Genomic DNA, 15000 nt, shown 5'->3' on the forward strand with positions numbered 1-15000 from the left:
GCTGAATCTCATGAAGCGACAAGGAAGTGCCGAGCGCGATACGAGCAAGGACACGTAAGATAGAATTTAAAGTGCTGCATTTGGATTCTCTAATGCCAGCCGGGGGGTTTTGTCAATAATTTTAGAGAGACCGATGCCGTGGTTTCAGCCAAAATGGTATTAAAACCATCGAAACCGGAACCGGAAGCTATACCTGTAGAAAAAGTTGAGCGAAGGCGACGTAAGCCCATTCCAGAAACACCAGCCGATTCCAGTGGCACCATCTCCGCAGCATCAACTCAAACCTCAGCAAAGCTTTCAACTGGACCCAAGTCAGCAACTGCAGCTACGTCCACATCCTCCTCCAGTTCAACCAGTTCCCTAGCGGGTTTGACTGCCACAAAAGACAAAACCAGTGGAGCTCCTGGTGAAAGCGCAAGCGTTGCAACGAAAACCACTATACGTCGTAGACGCATTGAAGAGAGCACGAATTCTGGCGCGACTGCGACGACCAAACCTGCCTTAACGGTGTCAACTCCTTCCATTACCTCCATCCAACCGAAAAATGGGCGATCGATACACACCGATTCTCAGGTCCCGGCTTCAAGCAGTGACGATGTTAAGTTTTTGATATCGATCAAAGACAAAAAGATGAAAACCGACGACGACATGCACTCGACCACCACCGACACTACAGAAGCAACGGAAGCAACAATTGTTGACCATATCAACACCAGCGAGTTGCAGGAGGAAATTGAAAGTCTTAAGAGGGAGTTGGAAACGGTAAAGGCTCGTGCCGAAAGGGCGGAACGCGACAAAAGTGATATCCTGTTGCGTCGCCTGGCGTCCATCGATACCGTTTCCAACAAAACGGCCGCTTCCGAGGCGCTCAAGCTGCAGCAGAAGGTGAATGAACAGAAACAACTGATCGATGATTTGCAGGACGAAAAGAAGTTCCTTACGTCGAAGCTGAAGGAGATGTCCGCGGACCTTAATGCACGCGGTAGCCGAAGCATGGAGGAACAGCTGAGGCAAAAGCTCGAACAAGCAGAAACGCTGTGTGAAGAGCTGATGGACGAAAACGAGGAAATCAAGCGCGAACTGCGCAACATGGAAACGGAAATCGAAGAGATGCACGATAACTTCCGTGAGGATCAGGCAGACGAGTACGCCTCGTTGAAGAAGGAACTGGACCAAACGACCAAAAACTGTCGGATACTATCGTTCAAGCTCAAAAAGTCCGATCGGCGCATCGAGCAGCTAGAGGCAGAAAAGGCCACCTTGGGCGCGAGTGGCGATTTGGCGGCTAAGATAAAGCAACTCGAGGATGAACTGAAGGTTTCAAATGAAGTGGCTAGGCGACTGCAAGCCGAGCTAGAGTCGGCCGCAGGGACTGCATCCACCCCATCGACGCCAACGAAGAAAACGCCAACCTTGGGTAACATCGGAAAATCAACTTCAGCTGATAGTAAAATTTCGAGAGCATCTCTTACACGCGGTGGATCACAAGAGGATCCAGCCCAGTTACTGAGAGATCTACAGGATTCGCTCGAGCGGGAAGCTGATCTGCGCGAACAGTTGAAGTACGCCGAAGAGGAAGCTGAAAACTTGCGGCGCAAATCGTCTCGCGTGGAAGATGAAAATGATTCCCTAGTTATGCAGCTGAAGAAAATGGCTTCAAAGGCTAAAAGTAACTAAAACCTTTTCAAATTCCTTTAAACCCTCAGAATCACTATTTATGTTCATCTTTCTTTAACTATCCCGTGTGTAGCCAAGAGTATATTCTCCAAAGGACGAAAGCTAAGCCCGGCACCAACATCCAGATCAAGTTCGGAACCGTCACCGATAGAAAAGGACGAAGGCATTTCCGATGAAGAAGATCCTGCTGAGCTACGGCTGCAACTGGAATTGAACGAACAAGAAATGGCCGTTTTCCGCCGCAAAATTGAAGAACTCGAGCTAGAGAACAAACATGGTCGCGAACAAATCAAAGACCTGCAGGAGAGTCTAGCATCCAAAACGAAGGAACTCGGTAAGAAACTACCGTCGTTTATAGGCAACAAAGGATCATCGTCCCCGGGAGTGAAAGATCCGTTGGAAGAGAAAAAGATCACCGTCATGGAGGATGAGATCAGTGAGTTACGAAAGAAGCTGATTGAAAAAGATCGAGAATTCGAACGGTTGCAGGCTGAGATGGCTTTGGCGAAGTCGAAAGGAGGAAAGACGTTGTCGAAGTCAAAGTAAGATTCATCACTACTATTAGTATCACAATCTTGGTATTGGATGAGAATACAATTGAATACACATTGATCGTTTCAGGTCATTAGAAACAATAACGGAACAGCAAGCGCAAGACTTGAAGCGACAGATACAGGTCGTTGAGCAAGAAGCCACTGTCTTGCGCGCTAAAACGCAAAGTCTGGAGCAAGAGAACGAGAAATATCAATCGGAAATCAAGTCACTTCAACAGCAGGCCCGTAAATCTACCGGGACATCTGCAGCGGATACGAAAAAACTAAATGACACAATCGACCAATTACAAAAGGATAACCAGGAACTGGATAGACGACTTCAGCTCATCATTAAAGAATCGTCCAGCCAGCTCCCAGCACGTTTACCGAAGAATCCGACCGATATGCACACTAAGCTACAAATGAAGGTAAGATATGGAATTAGGCTGACCGTCTTTATCGATCTGATTACCATTGAAGGAGTAGAATTGAGTTTAAAAAATCTATTGATCGCTTTAGAAAATGATTGATGAGTGTGAAACGGAAATCAGTGATTTGCGAGCCATTCTTGGAAAGACTGGAGGTATGAATATTACTACATTGGAAAAGGACAAGCGACAGCTTGAGGCAGAACTGAACGAAATAAGACAGCAACGGGATAAGCTGTCTACGGAAATAGGTAACATTAAATGTAGAAACTCGCAGTTTTCTAGCAGATTTTATCTGAGTCTCTCTCATTACAGGGGTACTGAAAAAAGAAACACTGGAACAGCACAACGCTAAGCTAAACGAAGCACAACGTACCGTTGAGAAGCTGGAAGATGAAAACAAGAAACAAAATGATAAGATCAAGACGTTGGAGGACAAAATCAACCGCATTAATAGCAACGTATGTAATCATTTATACTGCTTTTGGCATGATGCCCGCAAGATAACTCCATCGTTTCCTCCTTACCCTAGATGAAAGCTGCTGAATCAAGTAAAACATTTTTGGAAACACAATTGAAAAGCGAAAAGGAAAAGCATACAACAGCGGAGAAAGATTTGGAAAAGCTACGCAAGGAGAAATCAAAGATGGAAAGCCGACTAGGGGATATGGAGAAGGAGCTACAGCTATCGAAAAAGAATGCTGAAGTGATAAAAGAAAACCTGGAAAGAGAAATTACTTCGCTGAAGAGTAAAACAAATGGCAGCGAGCAGGACAGTGCGTCGTCTAAAATTCTACAGGAACTCAAAAAGCAAAACGAAGGTAAGCAAACCGATAGTGTAGAATGATACAATAACTTAAAGGCTACGGCTTTCTGTTTCTCTATCTGTCTAGATTTAACAACCGAGATTCACCAGCAGAACAGGAAATTTGAGGAACTGTTACAAAAGCATGAGACAATGGAGGAAGAACATTTGGTGCTACGTGCCCAGCTAGCTTCCGAGCGCGAAAAGTCCCAAGAGTCTGAAAAAGTGAAGGAGAAACTTATCCAATCTGAGGCAATCGAAACGCGATTGGTAAAGGAGAATACGAACCTTAGCCGCAAGCTGGTCGAAGCACAGAAGAAACTTGCAACGGCTGAAGCAAGTACAGACAACCGTGTTGCGACGATCGAATTGGAGAGAAATCGCATGAAATCATCGCTCGAAGATAAGCAGAATGAATTCGAAAAGTTACTTAAGGAAAACGAAATGAATTCTTATCAAGTGAACCAACTTAAAAAAGACGTAAGTGGAAAAACAACTGTAAATGAAACAAAATCGTATGGATGCGTTGATTTTCTTTTGTAGAACGAAGACCTCCGAGGAAAGCTGGATGACTATGAACGTATCAACAAAACCCAACGGACACTTAGTGAACATAATGCTCAGTTGGAACAGGAACTCAAATCGGCTTTTGCGAAGTATATAACCCAATCGCTCTAATTACGAAGCAGAGCGTAATTTATGCCAAACCAACCGTTTTGTTTTACAGACTGGAAGCCTCCGAGATGACTGTAAAGTCCGAAGTTGCGGCCACCCGTCTGCGGTACGAACAACAAGTCACTAATCTGCACAACGAGCTAACGGCGATGCAGCGGCAGTGTGAAAGATTCAAAAGGGATCGCGATACGTTTAAACAGCTTGTGGAAGCTGCTCAAAAACAGATCGGCGATATGAAGGCAAACCGCCGTAGTATCGCATCGGTAACCAGTAGTAGCGACGATGATGATAAGACGAAAATTGTGGCACTTGAGCAACAGATCGGCTGCTTGGAGGATGAGCTGAGCGAGGCCCGTCTTGAGGCCAGCAAGGTACGCACGGAGCTAGTTTCCGAGCTGAGTGCCTCGGAAATCAAGATATCGGAAATGCAATCGAAGATTAATGAGCTGGAAGAGGAAAAAATCATGGGCAGCGGCAAGTCCAAGGTTCCGGGTACAAAAACACGGCTTGAACTATCCTGGCAGAAAGAACGGGAAGAATTGCAACGGCTCGTGCAGGAAACATCCACCTTGGCACGCGATCTGCGCCAGACACTGTACGAAGTGGAACGTGAACGAGATAAAGAGAAGCTAGAGTCAAAGCGAAAGGTGGACCAAATTAAAAAGACAACAGAAGAGGAGATTGAAGAGGGCAGGAGAAAGGTGACCGAGCTGCAAAGTGATCTGCTTGAGCTCCGGGACGCTCATGCCAAGTTACGTACCGCGAACGAGAAGCTACGCCGCGATAGAGATCGGTACGAAAAAGAACGCGAAAGTGTCACCAGGCGTAGGCTAGAAGCCGAAGGAGACAGAAGGATAGCTGCGCTTCTTCAAACCGTTGATGAGCTCGTGAAGTTGGCTCCAGACATGCAGAAAGCATTACCGAAGGATTCAGTTACTACAAGCACTGGAAAGGTAGGTCGCTTAAGTGCTTTGCAGCAGTCCTGTTTGGTGCTAGCTGCGTAATGATTGATAATTGACTTGGTTGGCTATACACTACTTCCAACAGACTATCACCGCAAATACACCCATTCCAACGCCACCCATGCGCCACAAGAGTCCTTCACCTGGTCCCGGGGGTTCTAATCCACAGCAGTCAATAACTACAGTATTAGCTAGAGTAGCGGAAGCGTCTGAAGATCTAAGACGATACCAGAGACTGTGCGACGAGGAAAAAGACAGAGAACGTGTGCGGCGCGGAGGAATCCGACGGTATGTTCTCCTTCTGCCCCCATCTATGTCCTACCATTCTAGCGTAATTAATATACGATTCTTCTTAAACATACGGCTCGCCCGTCATTATATATGTTAAAAAAAACATACGATTCTTCCAATCCTACAATGTAGGGCTGCGTCTCAGGAAAACGAAGCTATGCATGAAAGCGCGCCCGGTCGACCAGTCGTGAGGGTGAATCGAAACGGTGGAAGTCTTTACAGGAAGAGCCTCTCCTTGGACCAATCGATGCAAGCAGAGCAGCAAGGGGTAACGTTCAACAGCATTTTCGCTCGCTTGGGATATGTAGAGAACCCAAAACTGTAATATGTAATTTCGTCCACAGCTCATATGGAAGGAGGGCGATGATAGTATGTCATCTTTACAATCGATCGACTCAGATTACGGTATGATGCGCCGCGACTCGAGCCTTGATTCACGGTTATCGACCGGTTCGACGCAAAGCGATATGCCTCGTATGAGAAAAAAGAAACGCGGTATCATGGGTAAGCTAAGGAGTTTGAGTCTCACGCGCAGCAAAGGCACGGAAAGCGATTATTCGGTAAGTGTGTAATGTGGATGGAAACTTGTCTTAGCAGTTACTCAATTCACTGACTAATTTATGTAGCATCAAGGATCGGATTCCGACCTCAGTTTAGCCGGAGATATTCGATCCAGCAAAACAAATCTCAAAGGAAAGCTCTCGGGAATGTTCCGTCGTGGAGGTTCATCGTCACGCACAAATAGTACCGAAGCGATCGATCGGGAAGCACAACGACCTGTCGCTATACAGACGCTTGGTAACGGTCCAACCGGAGGGCCAACCTCTCAAGCTCAACTACGGCCAGTTTCAGCCAGTACACCGCATTTAGCAAGGGTAACTATGATTTCCAAAGCCATGATGCCATTTAACAGATTATTTTTATCCTTTGCTCTCTGGACAGACTGGGAAACCACCGACACCCTCAATGATGCCTTCGACACAGCGAAAACGGCTGAGCGCCAATCTTCCACCAACGGGGTCCACATCCGGTGGCCCATGATTGCGGAGTCCATGATGGTTAGCGTTGTATTTTGTTCCGATAAGGGAGTTTAGGAAACATGGAAAAGATCCGTAGCGATGAGACCTGTTGTCGCTTTCTGGTTACGAAATTATTTGTTTCACAATAACGATCTCTAGCACGAATCAACACGAATTCAACAGCACATAGTTCTACGCAAGTTACATGCACTAGCTAAATGATGTTCATGGTGATAATTGATAAATCGGAGATCGGAACAGATATTTAATAATATTTAATTTGTTGCATACCTGCCGTCCCAGTTGATTCGATCATCCGAAAGGATCACCATCCACGTGTTACACCAGGACACTAATTGCGCGGTAAAATCACGGTGTTTTAAGCCAACGGTCGACCTTGAAATAGTAGAGGTCGAAATTTCATATTTTGACGTTTCGTGTCTTCTCGGCTGCTCGAAATAATGGTACTTCCAAAAAAGTACCATTATCTCGAGCAGTTTTTCGAGCGACCTGCTTTGTTGTGCTCGAAAAATGGGTTTACTCAAAATCTGAGTTCGACGAAACCGGGGGGCTCGTGTAGTAGTTAAAGGGGATTTTTTCCGTATTAGCTTCGTGATAGCCAAAGTGATAATCCCAGCGCGTAACAAGGCCTTGGCGAGATACATCGTCGGTCGCCAGAACGTTAGCGAAATAGAATGAACAGGCAGCGGGTGAAAACGCCAAACAGATCGCCGTATCACTTCTTTCCGGTGCTGTTGCTTCTGGTGCTAGGGCAATGGAGTTTTCTCAGCTCGGTCGTTACGGCCGAATCCACCGATATCGAGCTCGATGCTAAAGCCAACAAAATTCATCAAATCGATTCACTCAATCTGTTGCTCTACACCTTTCTGCTGACCCTGACTGTGCTCACTATCTGGCTATTCAAGCACAGGCGCGTTTCCTGGCTCCACGAAACAGGACTAGCGGTCATCTACGGTAAGAAATCTCGAAAAAAAGTCGTATGTGAATCACACTTCGAAGAAAAACTTCCTCGTTATCTGCGTGGTACTTTCTGGGTAGTTTTCCATATGCTGCTAACAGCTGGTGCTGCTGATTCGGATGACGAAGCGCGCTTTGCGCAACATCAGAAACCCTGTCCGAGTGACTAACAGTTCTCTCGACAGGAAAAGTTATTTTTGTTCCGAAGGCTGTACACAAACAGCCACCAAAGGGCCGGAACAAACAGGACCCTTTAGATTAAAGTTATTGTAAGGTCTTGGAAAAGAATCAATTTAATACTCCCATTTTACTGCAGGACTCATCGTAGGGGCAATCATCCGATATGCGGGAACCACAACGCCGATAATTCACGTTGCCGTCGATCCTCAACCGGACGTTAAGTTTAACCAAAGCCTACCACCAGACACATTATGGCTCAAGTTTCCGGGAAATCTGCCGCACGGTTCGGATCAACCTGTGAAGGCCAACAAAACCTACACCTACAGCTTCCGAGGAGAGATTGCCAACGTCGAGGAGAACGAAATCGACCTGAAGGCGACCTTTGATCCCGAAATCTTCTTCAACATTATCCTTCCACCGATCATTTTCCATGCTGGATATAGCTTGAAAAGGGTATTTACTTCCCGCTGAATCATACACACACCAGCTGTCTTATTTTGTATTCTGTTCTATTTGTAGAAATACTTTTTCCGTAATCTTGGAGCAATTTTAATGTTTGCCATCATTGGAACAACGCTCTCGGCCTTTTTAATCGGAGCACTGATGTATGGTTTCGTACAGCTAATGCCAAAGCTGAAATCGAGCTTCACCTTCCTAGATACACTTTACTTCGGAGCCCTCATTTCTCCGACGGATCCGCTTACTATCTTAGCCATTTTCAGCGATATGCACGTCGACGTTAATCTGTACGCGCTCGTTTTTGGGGAAAGTGTGCTGAATGATGCGGTTGCCATCGTACTCAGTGGGTGCGTACAGCAGTGGAGATTTTAGATGCCCCGAAATTTTCTACATTGAACCAAATTCATTCTTACAGGGCTATTCAAAACTACGGGGAGCATTACTCGAGTAATGGAGAATTCGAAGGACACGCTTTTCTCCGTTCGCTAGGCGATTTCTTCAGCGTATTTGCCTTTTCACTGCTGATCGGCGCATCGATGGGCTGCGTTACGGCCATGATGACAAAGTTTACGCGTATACGCGACTTTCCTTTGCTGGAATCGGCCCTCTTTGTGCTTATGTCCTACAGCACCTTTTTAATAGCCGAAGCAGCCGAACTCACCGGTAAAGAGTTGGATTGGGATATCAACAATTTTGCATTAATGAATGTTTTCCTTTCCCTTGTTCTGCTTACATTCAGGTGTTGTTGCGGTGCTGTTTTGCGGGATTTGTCAGGCGCATTATACGTACAACAATCTTTCAGATGATTCTCGAATACGAACGAAGCAAATATTCGAACTGTTAAACTTCTTGGCGGAGAACTTTATCTTCTCGTACATTGGGGTGTCGATGTTCACGTTTCCAAAACACCACTTTGATCCGTTATTCATTTTCACCGGTTTTGTAAGATCCCTCCTTCTAGAAAATAAGTAAGACCATCTTAATGGTATTAATGTTTTTTTTAGATGTGTGCCGCTATAGGACGAGCTGTAAATATTTACCCCCTATCAGCGCTGCTGAACATTGCTAGAAAGCCAAAGATTTCGTGGAACTTTCAACACATGCTCTTCTTTGCTGGTAAATCTACAAAAAGCAACATTCAAGTCATATCAGATTCTGATACATGTTATTCCTTGTTTGATAGGTTTGCGTGGTGCCATGTCTTTTGCACTTGCAATAAGGAACACAGTTTCGGACGCGCGGCAGGCAATGTTAACGACTACGTCACTGATTGTAATTACGACCGTTATCATACAGGGCGGTGCGGCGAATTTCTTGCTCAACTGGTTAAACATCCCGTAAGCACACGCGTTTCTGTTATTGTGATTGCATTCAATCGGTTCCAAGCGTAGTTTTGAATTGATCTTTTCTTTTTTAGTGTCGGAGTTGACGATGAAACAGAGGTGCTACCGTTCCAAGGAGTACGAAGCGTAAGTATCTGGTTGGGGCTTTGACGGTCTTTGGTCCCAGTTTTGCGAGCACACACACACCTTTTGTTCGTTGTCGTGGAACTTGATTTATATGGTTCAGTTAACTATGTTCGTTAACGATGGCAGACAATTAGTCTGCTAGTAACAGTACAATATGACACTCATTACTATCTCTCCCACCCATTGGAACCGTCCTATGGCAAACCATTTGAATCCTGTTAACACTCCATATACTGCCCAACGCTCTCCGTCGAATCATTCGCTTTCAAAGGTGTACAATTCGATGGAAAATACGGCTGGGGTAGGTTGCATTAAGAATCAGTCAATGGTTTTTACTTATAAGTTGTGTGTCTGACTATTTTTTTCTCCATCGTCCGATGCGGTAGAGTGTGCATGCATGCTGCCTGGTACAATGCTTCTCATTTTCTGTAAACTTTCAGTTTTGTTATTTTTTTTGTCGATGTGTCTCGTTTGTTTAGAATGGCAAAGTGCCGGTAATGAAAATGTAAAAAATGATAAGACAGTGTGATTACCAAATATAGCTTCATCATATTATAACTTCAAACAGTTTTATCAACATCCATCAGTTATTTCATGCTGGTGATGTTTTACTACTTTAGTGCATTAGCAGTATTCACTTAGTAGATTACATTAAGCTATATCATTTGCTGTAAGCGTTTGAAAGGGACACAGCCTTCTTCTAATGACTATAACTACTCGATTTCTCCCCTACCCCAATCCATCGTCTATCGGCATTCTTATTTGTTTAAATGAAGTCGATCGATGTCGGTTTGAATCTCAGTCAATTACAAGTCGACAGGCGGACTAGTTCTTTGGTAAGAACAAATTTGCAATAATATTTGTTTGCCAAGTGCAAGTATAGGACCTTTCTTCTTTAATGTTTTGTCTTTAAGACGGTGTCATTTTTCTTTCTAATATTTATTTTTATCTATTTATTTATTTTTATCTATTTTTGCACTTTCTACCTCCTTGTTATGGTTACCGTTGACTGGTGTCCTTGAGTATAAATGAATGATACAACGGTTCACCCAAGATAGATTGCGTATTTCTTTTAATGTGTTTGTTCATCTATTTTCGTTCAAAGTTGCGTTCTTTTGCGTATTTGTGTTAAATGTTTTGGTACTAGAAACCGTTTGGCTTTAACTAGATTGTACGTAAGTCGTCATTTATCATACTAATATTGATTTTTCCCTTCCAAAGGACTTGGAGAATCCCGACAGTGAAGGTGCCACCACACCCGGTGGAACTAGAAAAGGTCACGAGAAGGCTGTTTTGGCGCGTTTGTGGGGAAATTTCGATTCGAGGTAGGTATATTGGAATGAATGCTTGCCGCCGAATGTAGCATTAAATCCGCTTTCTTACCGCTTCTTTAGGTACATGAAACCCTTGCTAACGCATTCTCGGCCAACATTACTCGAGACGTTACCGGTTTGCCTGAGCCCGCTTGCACGATTGTTAACAACGACAGAACAGTTAACCCAGGTAGGGACAATATCATGGCATCTCATCATTTTGAATTCTTCTATTTAACGAATACTTGGATTGTTTCCCTTTTATGCTAGGACGGTCCGACACGCCGAGCGGATTCCGACTCGGATTTGTGTATCGACGAAGATGATCGTGCTTCGCGTGGCTGCCCAGCGGATGGCAGTGGGCGTCGCAACTCGATCAATCGCGTAAGTATCCGCCTTGTTTCGGATGAACGTAATACGATCTTTGCGAGCTACAAGAATCGCGACTAATACCATGGCCATTCGTTCAGCATCGTGCACCATTTTGTTTAGTATTCAGGTTCAGGATATTTTAACCAGTAACGCTTAAGATTTTTCTTTTTATTAGCATAGCTTTTCGGTAATCTCTGGCCCGTGTAGCAAAGCGCGCCAAATAACAAACAATAACTAAGCGTGACCACACTAGGTTCATTGTGGTGCTCTGTAAAATATACGTGCATTTGTTTATGCATGTTGCCATTGTTTCCATTGATCTGAAGCAGTGTGTTTGTCTAGTCACGGGATTGAAATTGTTGATGAATTGATAGGAGAAATACGCTTACATTCTAAACAGAGCGATATAACACAACTCAAACACGGGACAGAAAACATCGTCTCGATGAAATATTGTGCAAGCAGTAACATTTGCATGAACGGAGGGGTTAGTAGAACATTTGAGATAGAGGGTGCAAGTTGTAAATTAATTGCATTTTCTTGCAAATGCAAAAGATAGTAGTATTATACTAATGAGATGAGGACGCACTTGTGTGAAATGCCAAATGTAGTGAACTTTACAGACACATGATAACAAACCCATTTCCTTTGTACTAAAAACTGAATTAACTATTCCATGATCCTAGGTTATAATAATATGATCGACTTATGTATACCACCTGTTCTTTGCATGCCTACGCCCTCCGTGCGTTCGTTCGTTCGTTCGTTCGTTTGTGTGGATGCACATACGTCGAACTATTACGAACTGCTACCCTTATATTTATGCATCATTCGTTTTATACCTCTTCGCCCTCGTTCTGTCTCTACTTCACTTCGATTTTATTAACATTCGGAATCGCGGACACCTTAATTTTCAAACAACCCAACTCACGCCAATACGAAACACTTCCTGCAGCAGCGATATCGCCCCGATGCGGCACGGGATGCAAATGATGCCATCAACGCACTAAGCAGTTTAGATCCCAACTTTATGTAGGGAAGCGACCGATCAAACTAATGTAAATAATTGGCAGCTCTTTATGGTTTCTCCTCTTGCATGTTGTATTAGTTGACAAATTTTTACTATCCTTTTCTTTTAACAAATCTATTTTAGTTTTCTATATCCGATGAAAATGGTTTGTCTTTATTTTTTTTTTTTCATTTTCTAAATCATTCCACCTGATATCGACCATTGATTTCAGATGAAACGAAGTGCTTAGATAGCCTTCAGTACGATCCGGTTCCTCATTGTTGTCGTGGATCAACACATAGTGAAAATTGTGCAAAAATGTGCCTAAACTAAATTGCAGCATTACCACGTTGTTTGCCATATAAATGGTTTTCTTTTTTTTGTATAGTTTATTCGTTTAATTGGTAAGTTTTAGTTTCATGTTCGTTATTTAGTTTCTATCGCCTTATCTATGGAGTGGTTGAAAGAATAAATCATACTTCTAAGTTGTTCCCAAGAAATACACGAGAAGGTATGATAAGAGATAAAAATGGAAAATGGTAGGGGGCAGCAGTCATTTTAAAGTCGTCTTTTATCTCATAAAGAAGAGCTCGTGTTTTTTCTGCTTAATTTAAAAGAGGATAACAACTAGTTACAAGTCATTTCGCTGACATTATTTTAAAAATAGTACGGCTGACATAAACAGATTCCATTCTTCCATTTGGCATCTTCTTTGTTCCTTGTGTTACAAAGAATGGTTTTGGAAATAGAAGTGATTAGTTTAGAACATATTTACCAAATATCATTATCCCCTTGGCAAAGTTCAGAAGAAAGTTCAGAAACAATGAATTCGGAAAAGTGAACTCTGTGATTATTGTCCATTCATAAGCGTAAAGCACGTTAGTAATCGTATTGCTGTTACTGATTGTTTGCCTGTTTTAAATAATCGGTGTACTTATGAATACCACAATGGTGAATGTTATAAAGCGTGCGTTAAACGGGCATCTCAGCAAGTGCGGAAACAGCTAATAAATGACGACCAATATAGGAAGGGTCTTAGGAGGATAGCGAACCGAAAGAAGAATTATTATATTGAAATTGTATTGAATGTTTGGAAGTTTCTGTTTAAAAAGCATACCACATGATACGGCTTTCGTGAACGCTGCTAATCGAACACGGGTAGGTTAGACTGTTAAATACGACGATTGGAAGGTGTTCGGCTAAAGAAGAGCCATTGGTGCTTGAAGCAGAAACGAGGGATTTTAGTGTCACGCAGGAGCGCCGTACGCATTAAGGGAAAGAGAATAAAAACGAAATACACTGATATTATATTATCAAGCATCCATCTCTAGCATTAATTTTCTGATACTATCTTGTTCTCTTCTCTTCTCTTCTCTTCTTTTTACTTTTCAACGGTGCTCTCATTGCTACCTCATTCCGTTCGTTCTTTACTTCGTTTTTGAATGGATGGTTTATCTATCCTGATCTATACTGTTGACGATTGTTTTAACTATGAACTTTGTTTAACAATCTTCAAATTTGTTAGCTGGAAATAATGGATGAAAGAATTCCTAGCTCGTTTAATGTATCCTCTATCAGCCTTACCAACCGCATTATACAGCAGGGCAAAAGAGCCGGGGGCAAAATCTTTCATTTTTAATAGCTTCTTTAAAACGAAGAAAACCAAGCATAAACCTTCAGTTTGCCGGTCAGTACCTCATTTCTTCGGCTTGTCCATGATGGAAAAAGCTTAAAGTTTTAGTATACGTCCGATATGGAACAAACTCCGTTGCTGCATCGAACTCTTGCCGGATCCGGCACGCCATAAGTGTGAAACAGTGCATAAGTATAACGTTTGTGATCTCTTAAATAAAAAGCCTCGAATGTTTGGATTAACAGCAGCCGTACATCATCCTTCTTTCTCCTGTTTTAGTAACAACAGTATAACGATTACTCCAACTTGATTTTCGTATGCCTTTGGCTCTTTAGTTTTCTCTAAACGAATTAATCTTCATCCTTTGCTTTTTACTAAAAAACTTCTTGTGAAAATGTTTTTTTCCGTTGTTTTCCGTTTCAATTTTAAAATGAACCACACTGACCGCAACAAACGGCGAGTTTTCGGCGAGCGAGATATGTGGACCCGGCTTCACATTTCGATTTTTCGAGCAGCTCGAAGTATTGCTCGAATAATTCTGCTCGAGCCCCTCTCTCCTGTCAAGCACAGCAGGAACGAGTTTTTTTTCCCGACTTCGATTTTTGATCTCGTACGACGAACACGGACTTTTCGCACGGAATTTTGGTAAGTTTTGCGAATTGACTATTGCGCTGTTTTAGCAAAGATTTCGCTTACTGAGATACCTCTACTTCACGCGAGCAAGAAACATAACGCGAAACACCAATTCAGCACTGCAAAGCATTCTATTTGCACTTCCCTGTTTTTCGCTCTTTGTGTATTTTTAGAGCGCTTCCTAGGCCAAAAAACGCAAACACAAAAGAAAAAAAGATGCCTACCATCAAGTTGCAGTCGTCGGATGGGGAGATTTTCGACACGGACGTGCAGATTGCTAAATGTTCGGGTACGATCAAAACGATGCTGGAGGATCTCGGTATGGATGAGGGCGATGATGAGGCCGTCCCGCTGCCGAACGTTAACTCAGCCATCTTGCGGAAGGTGCTACAGTGGGCTACCTACCACAAGGACGACCCAATCCCGGTGGAGGACGACGACAGCAAGGAGAAGCGCACGGACGACATCAGCTCCTGGGATGCAGACTTCCTGAAGGTAGACCAGGGTACGTTGTTCGAGCTGATTCTGGCTGCGAACTATCTCGATATTAAGGGATTGTTGGAT

The 15000-nt window shown here is 43.4% G+C and overlaps 3 protein-coding genes across 13 annotated transcripts in view; all 3 read left to right on the forward strand.

Moving 5' to 3' along the window:
* The window catches only part of LOC125952684 (myosin-2 heavy chain), a 10288-nt gene extending 3619 nt beyond the window's left edge, over positions 1–6669 (forward strand). For all 6 annotated transcript variants that reach the window (XM_049682309.1, XM_049682310.1, XM_049682304.1 and 3 more), the window contains exons 4-18: positions 1–54; positions 126–1669; positions 1751–2219; positions 2299–2638; positions 2730–2889; positions 2954–3099; positions 3171–3459; positions 3532–3923; positions 3987–4099; positions 4171–5071; positions 5166–5368; positions 5504–5639; positions 5716–5931; positions 5998–6246; positions 6314–6669. The exon at positions 1–54 is cut by the window's left edge and continues 173 nt beyond it. In XM_049682309.1, the coding sequence (XP_049538266.1) occupies positions 1–54; positions 126–1669; positions 1751–2219; positions 2299–2638; positions 2730–2889; positions 2954–3099; positions 3171–3459; positions 3532–3923; positions 3987–4099; positions 4171–5071; positions 5166–5368; positions 5504–5639; positions 5716–5931; positions 5998–6246; positions 6314–6412 (5311 nt within the window). In that variant the 3' untranslated portion in view covers positions 6413–6669. The remainder of the gene's footprint in view (positions 55–125; positions 1670–1750; positions 2220–2298; positions 2639–2729; positions 2890–2953; positions 3100–3170; positions 3460–3531; positions 3924–3986; positions 4100–4170; positions 5072–5165; positions 5369–5503; positions 5640–5715; positions 5932–5997; positions 6247–6313) is intronic.
* Positions 6670–6954: 285 nt separating this feature from the next.
* LOC125952258 (sodium/hydrogen exchanger 7) lies at positions 6955–14047 on the forward strand. 6 transcript variants are annotated; one of them, XR_007468808.1, is made up of 14 exons: positions 6955–7365; positions 7685–8001; positions 8068–8354; positions 8423–8670; positions 8747–8949; positions 9012–9123; positions 9191–9344; positions 9425–9476; positions 9748–9777; positions 10698–10801; positions 10871–10979; positions 11060–11173; positions 12117–12574; positions 13696–13773. XR_007468808.1 is itself a non-coding variant. In XM_049681619.1 (13 exons), exons 1-13 carry the CDS (start codon positions 7086–7088, stop codon positions 13807–13809), a joined length of 2124 nt encoding a protein of 707 aa, XP_049537576.1. In that variant the 5' UTR covers positions 6955–7085; the 3' UTR covers positions 13810–14047. The 6 variants fall into 6 exon arrangements, 5 of the variants coding, with proteins under 5 accessions (XP_049537576.1, XP_049537578.1, XP_049537579.1 ...); XM_049681619.1 differs by lacking the exon at positions 12117–12574 and having other exon boundaries at positions 13696–14047; XM_049681621.1 differs by lacking the exon at positions 13696–13773 and having other exon boundaries at positions 12117–13488.
* Positions 14048–14353: 306 nt separating this feature from the next.
* LOC125950918 (S-phase kinase-associated protein 1-like) overlaps positions 14354–15000 on the forward strand; it is a 965-nt gene continuing 318 nt past the window's right edge. Inside the window, exons 1-2 of the mRNA XM_049679305.1 lie at positions 14354–14448; positions 14610–15000. The exon at positions 14610–15000 is cut by the window's right edge and continues 318 nt beyond it. Coding sequence (XP_049535262.1) covers positions 14653–15000 — 348 coding nt within the window. The 5' untranslated portion in view covers positions 14354–14448; positions 14610–14652. The remainder of the gene's footprint in view (positions 14449–14609) is intronic.

The sequence above is a fragment of the Anopheles darlingi genome, chromosome 2, assembly GCF_943734745.1.
Source record: "Anopheles darlingi chromosome 2, idAnoDarlMG_H_01, whole genome shotgun sequence".
In the NCBI taxonomy this organism is placed as follows: domain Eukaryota; kingdom Metazoa; phylum Arthropoda; class Insecta; order Diptera; family Culicidae; genus Anopheles; species Anopheles darlingi.